This window comes from Coenobita brevimanus, chromosome 108 (assembly GCF_032717465.1).
Source record: "Coenobita brevimanus isolate Jiangsu-jjx chromosome 108, ASM3271746v2, whole genome shotgun sequence".
Lineage (NCBI taxonomy): Eukaryota > Metazoa > Arthropoda > Malacostraca > Decapoda > Coenobitidae > Coenobita > Coenobita brevimanus.
Genome location: NC_137061.1, coordinates 18626268 through 18637811, shown reverse-complemented (window position 1 = coordinate 18637811; position 11544 = coordinate 18626268). Strand labels below are relative to the sequence as shown.

Sequence of the window (11544 nt, the reverse complement as noted above, 5' to 3'; positions counted from 1 at the left end):
GCTACCAGGGCGTTCACTAGTGAAGTCAAAAACAGCCCATCGTTTCTGCATGTAAGATCAGGAAGAATTAAAGTATCCTGTAATAACTCCAGAACCTGACACTGAATGGATATAATATCCAGAAAGAACTTCATGAAAAAATATGTATGTGTACCCTAAAGAATTTCAAAACATTCACCCATGTTTAAATAAGCCAAGCTACAATGATACTCACCTGTGCCTTATCAGACTGCCCTACAGAGAAGCGACAACGAGTAGAGGAATTTACGGCACACATCTTTTTGGAGGAAGGCTCGACATCTGATGCCGAGGAGTCCTCTCCATTTTGTGACATGATGGTTAGCTGTCAACAAAAGCACAAAAACATGAAAAATCTTTAAAATATATGTGTTTTAGACAAATACAGTATATCAAATTACTTGTAGGTGAACTGGTTATGGTCAGTGCCTAATACTAATGCTGTTTATTGGTCTCTGTCTCTACTGCATATAAGGTGTAAGCTACAGTACTCACACTGGGCCTTCCTTGCCTGATCACACCACTTTTGCGCAGCTGATCCCATACTTCCATACACATCATGAAGTATAACACACTTTTTTTGAATTTATATGTAAGTTTCTCTTTTTCTTAGTTGCCATGCCTTGTTATAGAGTTTAAAACAGTTCCCTCATTACACATCTGCCACTCTCAACTTCTCATTGTCTCTCATACCAGTAATACATCATTCAATAATCTCATCACTATCTTAAATATCCTGTATATTCATCTTTTTTTTTTCCCTCATCTGTTCATATGTCTTCATTAAGGCTTAACAATTATGGTACCTAGTATCATACAAAGTAGTTTCTAGGTCATGAAGCATTGACATCAGTATGGATATATTTTCATTGTCTGGCATATCCATCCCCTCTAGCTTCCACAAGTCAATTTTCATTCCCCTTCTAAATTTCCTGATGTTAGTTGCAGCCACTGTGACATACTGGTATTTGTCTGAATGCACACGGTAACAACCAATCTCTCTGGAATCAATAGGTTTGGTATAGAATGGGCCAGTCTCAAGGAACTCAATGCACAGCACTCTCTCACCTCTGACATTAGTCCAGTGATTCCCAACCTTTACACCTTGGAGGAACCCCTGTAATAATTTTTCCTATTCCACGGAACCCCTATATATGGTATACTAATATACGGGTGTCTTCTTAAGCGCAGTAACCCCTGTTCACCTAACAGAGAATAGGTACGGGACGTAAATCGAGAAGTTGTGACCTCATAATCCGGCAGAAGCTGCAGGGAATCATACCCTCCTGTATGTGTATGTGGTGTTACGGGAGCGGAAGGCCAACAGCCATGCCACCCCGTGTGTGTGTATTGTGTGCTTCCTATGAAAGACCAGAAATGGTCTACGCCAAACCCTGCATGAAGGGTAAAACAAGCGAGGTATATATATAAAAAGTTTTTTTTTTTAAGAAAAATTCTTGAGCAACATCATGTGAAATCTGCAATTACATCACAAGAGAGTTCACACTAATACGTCAATAATGTTAAAACTTACTTACCTTCAGTGTGACACTTGGGCTTGTTTCTCTTTGCTTATCTGTGAAATTCTTGGCCGAATTTTTGATAGACACACGCGCAGTTCTTCCTCGACAGACAGAAGACGATTTCTTGATTTGCTTTTAATGACGGTCAGGCATGAGAAAGCTTGTTCACAGAGGTAAGAAGTTGAAAACTGGAGTAAAACATCCAATGCTTTCCCTGAGATGACAGGGTACTCCTGCTTTGCTGAAATCCAAAACTTGTCAAGTGATACTTCATTAAATTTCATTTTCAAAGTTCGATCGCATTGTAGTTCACTCAGTTCTTCCTCTTCTTGCAGACCAAGTAGGTTTTCTGTACTTGGTGAGAACTCAGTGAAGGGGTTTCTCACCCAGTCATACGTATCTGATGACAAGGAGGGGAAGTATTTATGAAGCTTTTCTGACAGTGATTCCAAATGACTTGTAATTAATGGAATGACATTTTCATATTCAGTCTGAGTTTGGACTTGAAGTAGGAGTGGAAACATTTCGATGTTTCCTCTTGAAAGGTGCTTTTTCCAAACAGCGAGTTTATTCTTAAATGCAAGAAGCTTGTCTGTTGAAGTCAGAATGTTTTCCTTCACACCCTGCATGCTGGTGTTCAAGTTATTTAAATGCTGATAAATATCTGCTAAATATGCTAGTTTCATTTGCCAGTTTGTAGATTCAAGACATTCACAGAAACTGGCTTTATTATTCTCTTTGAAGAAAAGCAGCAGTTCCTGTCTTAGCTCGAATACCCTTGTCAAAACTTTACCTCTTGAAAGCCATCGAGACTCAGTGTGCAGGAGAAGTGTCACGTGATCTTTTTGCATGTTTTCACACAACCTTGCAAACATGCGAGACTTCAGAGGGCGCTGCTTTATGAAGTTGACCATGTTCACAGTTGTATCAAGGACTTGTTTTAAATCATCCCCAATAGTTTTTGAAACCAGAACTTCTCGGTGGAGAAAGCAGTGAGTTGTTATGACTTCAGGGTTTTTTTCTTTCACGCGTGATACAAAGCCTTGTACTGAGCCAACCATACCATCAGTGCAGATCCCAACGCATCGGTTCCATGACAAACCACAAGATTCCAGGTAAGAAGACAAGATGTTGAAAATGTCGTGGCCTTTGGTAGTTTCTGGCAGTTCTTTACAGCAAAAATAATTTTCCATTATTTCACCTTCATTTTCAAATCGCACAAATGCCAGCAGCTGAGCTTTACCAGTTATATCAGTTGTCTCATCTACTTGGAGAGCAAAGTTGTTATTTTGCAGTATTTCAGACAAAATACCAGAAATATTGTTGGACAGGTCATCCACACGCCTACTGGTTGTATTATCAGAAACAGGAACCTTGCTTATTTCACTTTCAGCTTCTTCACCTAGCATTGTTTTCACAATTATTTTGCAAGCAGGCATTATTAGGCTTTCTGCAAAAGTGTGACTTTTCATTTTCTTGGCAACTAGCTCAGCCACTAAATAGCTTGCTTCTTGTGCCTTATCACTGATGGTTACCTTCTTTTCAAAAACTTTTCTTTGTTTCTGCTGTGAATCCAAGAGCCTTCGAAAATAATCCACAGTTTTATTTGACAAGTGGCTGTGATTAGTAGTGAAGTGTCGCTTTAACTTGGCTGGGGCCATAGCTGTGTTAGCGAGCTTTTTCCCACAAACAATGCACAAAGGAAGTGGACAGTTTTCTTCTCCAGTCCATGTAAAGCCAATGGCCAGATAACTGTCATTGTAAAGGCGATTTTTTTTTAACATGACTCACTTTTCCTTTACTCGTACTTGGCTGTGGTATTTGTGATTCTTCGTCACTGTCCTCCTCTCCACTGACATGCTTTCTTTTCAAATATTTCAACATGCTTCAGTCTTTAAAATCCGTGTCAAACTAATCTTAAGTGGTGAGCTTAATTAACACAACGTTTCACTCGGTTGCGCTGCTCAAAACTGACTGAAGGAAGATGTGTGAACGGCTGGACTGGGGCTCGTGACACGTATAGTACTCGTACGGGTTGAGTCTCCCTCCTACCCAACCCCCGTGTCGCCAAACTTGCGGGGTAGGAATGAAGGGTGTATCCCGCACCAGCAATGACGCTATCTTTTTTTTTTTCTTAGTTGTACGCATATTATTTGCTCTCATGACTATATACATGGTACCACCTGACACGTACGAGTATGTTGGTGTCTTGAAAGTGTTTGTAACGTGTTGTTGAGTAGGAATTATGAATTAAGATCACAGTCATTTTGTAATAGCACATCAATATTTTACGGGTTTCTCGCGGAACCCCTGGTGATGGTAGGCGGAACCCCAGGGTTCCGCGGAACCCCGGTTGGGAATCACTGCATTAGTCACTTGGTAACACTGGCCTGTTTCAATATTTATGTAGATGTTGTTGGGAGGCTGGGAGTAGATATATGATGGTTTGACATGATCATCTACTTCAGACTCTGCAGCCTGCTTTCGCTGGATTCCCTTGACCAGTGAGAGGATAGGTTGATGACTTGACTTCACCATCTTCTTCAGTTCTCCTAGTTTACTTTCAAAAGAATAAGTGCTGACACTGTCCACACTACCATGCACACTGGCAACTGCTGGGAAGTGAAGCTGTGCATGGACATTATAGACCATGAATGAATTTCCATAAAGTTCTTGGCAGCCATCAACAAATAACTTCATTAACAAATGGCAAAACTCACTGTATGGTCGGGCAGTCCTTTCATCTAAGGAGGGCACTTGCACAATTGTAAGTGACAAGATGCTGGTAGTGCCGGTCTGTAGCCATTAACCCCTTAAATACAATCTTGCCGGTATACAGTTGCAGCTGTCGCACCTCAGTTGCCTTGAAGTAAGCAAGTTCACCGAATGTGCGTGGCTTACGGCTAAAGCAGTTGGGAATGCATTCCCTCAGTTGCATCATTCTCTTATTGAGAACTGCTACATTTCTGCCAGACATACGGCACACAAGATGACTAGTGCCAGCTCTCTTGGGACCAGTTATATATATGTAGAAAGAAAGAGAGAGGTGAAAAGATTAGTAAGAGAGAGTAAGAAGAGAGTGGATGAGGAATTTGGAAGAAATTTGAGTGTAAAGTGGAGGGACTAAGAAAATGTTCTGGAGAGAGGTGAAAAGAGTAAGACAGGGTGGAAGTGAAGTTAGCAGGGGAGTGAAAGATAAAAATGGTAGATTACTAGTGGAGAAGGGAGAAAAAGTGAGCAGATGGAGAGAACACTTTAAGGAATTGTTGAACGTAGAGGATGGAAGTAATGCGAGTATAAGTGGCTGGGGAATGGCTGGGAGAAGGAGGGAGGTGAGAAGACAGGAAGAAATCAGTAGGATAGAAGTTGTGGAAGCAATGAAGAAAGTTAAATTAGGGAAAGCCCCAGGAATTGATGGAGTGTGTGGTGAAATGCTGAATAGTAGTAGAATGGATGTGGAAGATGTGCAGATTGGCCTGGGAGGAAGGTAGAGTCCTGGAGGATTGGAAGTCAGGTATAATTATTCCCTTGTACAAAGGAAAAGGGGAAAAAGAAGTGTGTGGTAATCATAGGGGCATTTGTCTTCTTAGTATAATAGGAAAAGTGTATGGTAGGATACTTATTGACAGAGTTAGAGAAAGAACAGAGAAATTAGTTGGAGAAGAACAGGGAGGCTTTAGGAAGGGAAGAGGTTGTGTAGATCAGATATTCATTCTCAGATCTTTAGTGGAAAAGTTTCTAGAGAAGGGAAAGAAGTTGTATGCGGCTTTCATGGATTTGGAGAAAGCATATGACAGGGTGGATAGACAAGGATTGTGGAAAGTGTTAAGAATATATGGAGTAGATGGAAAGTTGTTGAATGCTGTGAAGACTATGTACGATGGTGCGAAGGCTGCAGTGCGTGTGGATGGTGAACTAAGTGAATTTTTCACTTTGAAGGTTGGGTTGAAACAGGGATGTGTCATGTCTCCATGGTTGTTCAATCTGTACATTGATGGGGTAATAAAAGAGGTACAAGGTAGGGTGGTGGATGTTGGAGTGGCCATGGTGAGAGAGGATAGTGTTTGGAAACTCCCAGTACTGTTGTTTGCAGATGATACTGTGTTGTTGAGTGAAGACGAAGGGGAGCTGCAAGGCTTGGTGGATGAGTTTGAGAGAGTGTGTAAGAAACGGAATCTAAAGGTGAATGTAGGGAAGAGTAAAGTGATGGTCTTTGATAGAGGTGAAGTCAGTGAATGTACAGCGAGGTTGGATGGTGAGGAATTGGAAAATGTGAGTACGTTTAAGTACTTGGGTAGTGTGATGAGTAAGGATGGAGGTTTGGAGGGTGAAGTGCTTGAAAGGGTACAGCAGGGAAGAAAGGTTGCTGGTTCCTTGAAAGCAGTGATAAGAAACAGGGAAGTGAGCATGGAAGTGAAAAAGTTACTACATGACAGTATTGTGATACCAACTCTAACGTACGGAAGTGAAGCTTGGACGTTGTTGGAAGGACACAAGTCAAGAGTGAGAACAGTGGAAATGAGTTATTTAAGAGGAGCCTGTGGAGTCACATGGAGAGACAGGCTGACGAATGAGGATATAAAGGAGCGTTGTGGTGTTGATGTGGATGTGATAGGAAGCGTTATGAGGAACACACTGAGGTGGTTTGGCCATGTGGAGAGGATGGAGGGTGAAAGACTGACGAAGAGAGTGTATGTGAGTGAGGTGGAGGGGGAAAGAGGGAGGGGGAGGCCGAGGATGAGATGGAGGGATGGGGTGGAGAGGTATATGAGAGAGGGGGTGTGAGCTGGGAGCAGGGGAGTGAAATGGCGGGGGACAGGGCGACTTGGAGGCGATTTGTTTGTGGCCACCCCAAACGGGATTGAGGCGTCTGGCAATAGATAGATAGATAGATAACAACTTCTTCATACATCCTCCTCCTTGGTGCATAAAATCTGGAGGGAAAGCATTTACCATATCAATATCTAGCTTTAAGAAAGGACTGTCTTTGCCGTCAGACCTGTGGTGATCTCTCTGGGACTTAGCTCTGAAGCTGGCATCCGTCCTGAGTGGTAGTTTCCAAGTTCAAGGCCATGTCATTCTTTGGCCATCATGGAACCCCATGCTTTCACACTGGTCACACCCAAACTTTGATGAGTATTGTTTGACATGCTTCACTAGAGCTCTAGCTGGTGCATCACACACTGCAGCATTAACACCAACTGGGAAGTTCTTACCATGAAAGTTCAATCCATTGTCCATCAGATGCCTAAGTTCAGTGGTGAAATCCTCCAGGTACTCCAGGTCACATGGTTTCCCTGGTCCAGTAGTTACTATCACTGGAAACACTTTCCTTGGTTTGATATTCGAAATACAAACAAGTACAGGCCATGCAGACACACTATTACTCTTGAATAACGGCAGACCATCATTATTTATCATGATCAGCACGGTATCCAACTTTTGAAGATGACTCTCCGGATAAAGCCCTAAATAAAACTGCAGCTGGGCCTCCAGTCCAAAGTTGTAGTAATCATGTCCTGATAAACTTCTGATGCCAGGAGTTACGGCTGTATAGGTGGCTCTGCAAAGGGTCTTAGCAGACTTTGGCAGCTTCCCACTAAGCTTTTCATGTTTGTGGAGGGCAGAAAGTACAGCATCCATCTGAACTGTGTTCATATTGGTGGATGTGATAGCAGCTCTCAAATCATACCAGAGAGTACCAGGAGCATCAGCTTCTGCAGTTGCTAAAAAAGAGCACTCGTCATCACTGCCATCGCTCATGTCTTCGTATATTGTTAATTTTTCTGATGATTTTTCCTGTGTAAAAAATACAGGTTCTCTTTTCATTCTGACTTGCCGTAAGTGTTTGGGAGAGATTAAAAGCATCTACTTGCCCGAGTGCCAGGGGGTTAACTCACCCACTTCAGCCCCACAGTGGGGAGCGGAGGGACGTTGGTTACAAGATTGTGACAACGTGACTTTCAATTTATCTGGTCGTGGAGGAGTGGTATATTGCCTTGTGCTCACCTGAGAGTCCCGGGTCCGGTTTTTGGCATATTGTTAATTTTTCTGATGATTTTTCCTGTGTAAAAAATACAGGTTCTCTCTTCATTCTGACTTGCCGTAAGTGTTTTAGATAGATTAAAAGCATCTACTTGCGCGAGTGCCAGGGGGTTAACTCACCCTCTTTAGGCCGACAGTGGGGGACGGAGGGACGTTGGTTACAAAATTGTAACAACGTAATATATTGTTTCTCTAGTTCTGGTGTAATATTAAGTCGCTTGTCTCCCAACTGAAATTCATGGGTTCGGTTCTTCGTATGTTGTTAATTTTTCTGATGATTTTTCCTGTGTAAAAAATACAGGTTCTCTCTTCATTCTGACTTGCCGTAAGTGTTTGGGATAGATTAAAAGCATCTACTTGCCCGAGTGCCAGGGGCTTAACTCACCCTCTTCAGGCCCACAGTGGGGAGCGGAGGGACGTTGGTTACAAGACTGTGACAACGTAAATATTATCTGGTCGCGGTGTAATGGTATGCAGCCTGGCTCTCACCTGAGAGCCCGGGGTCTGATTCTTGGCATATTGTTAATTTTTCTGATGATTTTTCCTGTGTAAAAAATACAGGTTCTCTCTTCATTCTGACTTGCCGTAAGTGTTTGAGATAGATTAAAAGCATCTACTTGCCCGAGTGCCAGGGGGTTAACTCACCCTCTTCAGGACGACAGTAGGGAGCGGAGAGACGTTGGTTACAAGACTGTGACCACATGACCTATATTTAATCTGGTCGTGGTGTAGTGGTATGCCGCCTGGCTCTCACCTGAGAGTCCCGGGTCCGATTTTTGGCATATTGTTAATTTTTCTGATGATTTTTCCTGTGTAAAAAATACAGGTTCTCTCTTCATTCTGACTTGCCGTAAGTGTTTGAGATAGATTAAAAGCATCTACTTGCCCGAGTGCCAGGGGGTTAACTCACCCTCTTCAGGCCGACAGTGGGGGGCGGAGGGACGTTGGTTACAAGATTGTGACAACGTTGTTTATCTTGTGGTGTAATGGTAAGTCGCTTGTCTCTCATCCAAAAGTCACGGTCTCGATTCTTCGTATGTTGTTAATTTTTCTGATGATTTTTCCTGTGTAAAAAATACAGGTTCTCTGTTCATTCTGACTTGCCGTAAGTGTTTGGGATAGATTAAAAGCATCTACTTGCCCGAGTGCCAGGGGGTTAACTCACCCTCTTCAGGAAGACAGTAGGGGGCGGAGGGACGTTGGTTACAAGATTGTGACCACATGACCTATATTTAATCTGGTCGTGGTGTAATGGTATGCCGCCTGGCTCTCACCTGAGAGTTCCGGGTCCGATTTTTGGCATATTGTTAATTTTTCTGATGATTTTTCCTGTGTAAAAAATACAGGTTCTCTGTTCATTCTGACTTGCCGCAAGTGTTTGAGATAGATTAAAAGCATCTACTTGCGCGAGTGCCAGGGGGTTAACTCACTCTCTTCAGGCTGACAGTGGGAGGCGGAGGGACGTTGGTTACAAAATTGTAACAACTCAATATACTGTTTATCTAGTTCTGGTGTGCTGGTAAGTCGCTTGTCTCTCACCCGAAAGTCACGGTCGATTCTTCGTATATTGTTAATTTTTCTGATAATTTTTCCTGTATAAAAAATACAGGTTCCCTCTTCATTCTGACTTGCCGTAAGTATTTGAGATACATTAAAAGCATGTACTTGCCCGAGTTCCAAGGGGTTAACTCACCGACTTAGGACGACAGGGGAGGGCGGAGGGACGTTGTTTACAAGATTATGACAACGTGACTCTGTAATTGTATAGTTGTGGTGTAGTGGTATGTCGCTTGTCTGTCACCTAGAAGTCATGCGTTCGATTCTTTAAATGTTAATTTTTCTGATAATTTTTCCTGTGTAAAAAATACAAGTTCTCTCTTCATTTTGACTTGCCTCAAGTATTTGGGATTGATTAAAAGCATCTACTTGCCCGAGTGCCAGGGAGTTAACTCACCCGCTTCAGGCCGACAGTGGGGGAGCGGAGGGACGTTGGTTACAAGATTGTGACAACATGACCTATATTTTATCTGGTCGTGGTGTAGTGCTATGCGGCCTGGCTCTCACCTGAGAGTCCCGGGTCCGATTTTTGGCATATTGGTAATTTTTCTGATGATTTTTCCTGTGTAAAAAATACAGGTTCTCTCTTAATTCTGACTTGCCGTAAGTGTTTGAGATAGAATCAAAGATTCTACTTGCCCGAGTGCCAGGGGGTTAATTCATCGTCTTTAGGCCGACAGAGGGGGGCTGAGTGAAGTTGGTTACAAGACTGTAACAACGTATATTTACCTACTTGTGGTGTAGTGGTAAGTCGCTCGTCTCTCACGTGAGAGTCACGGTCTGGATTCTTCGTATATTGTTAATTTTTCTAATGATTTTTCCTGGGTAAAAAATACAGGTTCTCTTTTCATTCTGACTTGCCGTAAGTGTTTGGGATAAATTAAAAGCATCTACTTGCCCTAGTGCCAGGGGATTAACTCACCCTCTTCAGGACGACAGTAGGGGGCGGAGGGACGTTGGTTACAAGATGTGACAACGTTGTAACTTGTTTGTGTTGTTGTGGTGTAGTTGTAAGTCGATTGTCTGTCACCTGGAAGTCATGAATTCGATTCTTTGTATGTTAATTTTTCTGATGATTTTTCCTGTGTAAAAAATACAAGTTCTCTCTTCATTCTGACTTGCCGCAAGTATTTGGGATTGATTAAAAGCATCTACTTGCCCGAGTCCAAGGGGGTTAACTCACCCGCTTCAGCCCCACAGTGGGGAGCGGAGGGACGTTGGATACAAGATTGTGACAACGTGACTTTCAATTTATCTCGTCGTGGAGAAGTGGTATATTGCCTTGCTCTCACCTGAGACTCCCGGGTCCGATTTTTGGCATATTGTTAATTTTTCTGATGATTTTTCCTGTGTATAAAATACAGGTTCTCTGTTCATTCTGACTTGCCGTAAGTGTTTGGGATAGATTAAAAGCATCTACTTGCCCGAGTGCCAGAGGGTTAACTCACCCTCTTCAGGAAGACAGTAGGGGGCGGAGGGACGTTGGTTACAAGATTGTGACCACATGACCTATATTTAATCTGGTCGTGGTGTAATGGTATGCCGCCTGGCTCTCACCTGAGAGTTCCGGGTCCGATTTTTGGCATATTATTAATTTTTCTGATGATTTTTCCTGTGTAAAAAATACAGGTTCTCTGTTCATTCTGACTTGCCGCAAGTGCTTGAGATAGATTAAAAGCATCTACTTGCGCGAGTGCCAGGGGGTTAACTCACCCTCTTTAGGCCGACAGTTGGGGGCGGAGGGACGTTGGTTACAAAATTGTAACAACTCAATATACTGTTTATCTAGTTCTGGTGTGCTGGTAAGTCGCTTGTCTCTCACCCGAAAGTCACGGTCGATTCTTCGTATATTGTTAATTTTTCTGATAATTTTTCCTGTATAAAAAATACAGGTTCCCTCTTCATTCTGACTTGCCGTAAGTATTTGAGATACATTAAAAGCATCTACTTGCCCGAGTTCCAAGGGGTTAACTCACCGACTTAGGACGACAGGGGAGGGCGGAGGGACGTTGTTTAGAAGATTATGACAACGTGATGTTCCAAGTGAATGATTATGGTGTCGTGGTAAGTCGCGTGTCTATCACCTGAAAATCTTGGGTTCGATTTTCTGTATGTTTATTTATCTGTTGATTTTCCCTGTGTAAAAAATACAGTTTCTCTCTTCATTCTGACTTGCCGTAAGTGTTTGGGATAGATTAAAAGCATCTACTTGTCCGAGTGCCAGGGGGTTTACTCACCCTCTTCAGGACGACAGTGGGGGGCGGAGGGACGTTGGTTACAAGATTGTGACAACATGACCTATATTTAATGTGGTCGTGGTGTAGTGGTATGCCGCCTGGCTCTCACCTGAGAGTCCCGGGTACGATTTTTGGCATATTGTTAATTTTTCTGATGATTTTTC

The 11544-nt window shown here is 42.7% G+C and overlaps 2 protein-coding genes across 2 annotated transcripts; both read right to left on the bottom strand.

Moving 5' to 3' along the window:
* Positions 1-1485: 1485 nt before the first annotated feature.
* LOC145417043 (zinc finger BED domain-containing protein 5-like) lies at positions 1486-3202 on the bottom strand. The gene is made up of 2 exons (XM_080285879.1): positions 2335-3202; positions 1486-1496 (listed from the first exon to the last, which is right to left on the bottom strand). Exons 1-2 carry the CDS (start codon positions 3200-3202, stop codon positions 1486-1488), a joined length of 879 nt encoding a protein of 292 aa, XP_080142005.1.
* Positions 3203-6605: 3403 nt separating this feature from the next.
* On the bottom strand, positions 6606-7304 carry LOC145417041 (uncharacterized). Its single transcript, XM_080285878.1, has one exon. The coding sequence runs from the start codon at positions 7302-7304 to the stop codon at positions 6606-6608; it is 699 nt and encodes a 232-aa protein (XP_080142004.1).
* Positions 7305-11544: the final 4240 nt, after the last annotated feature.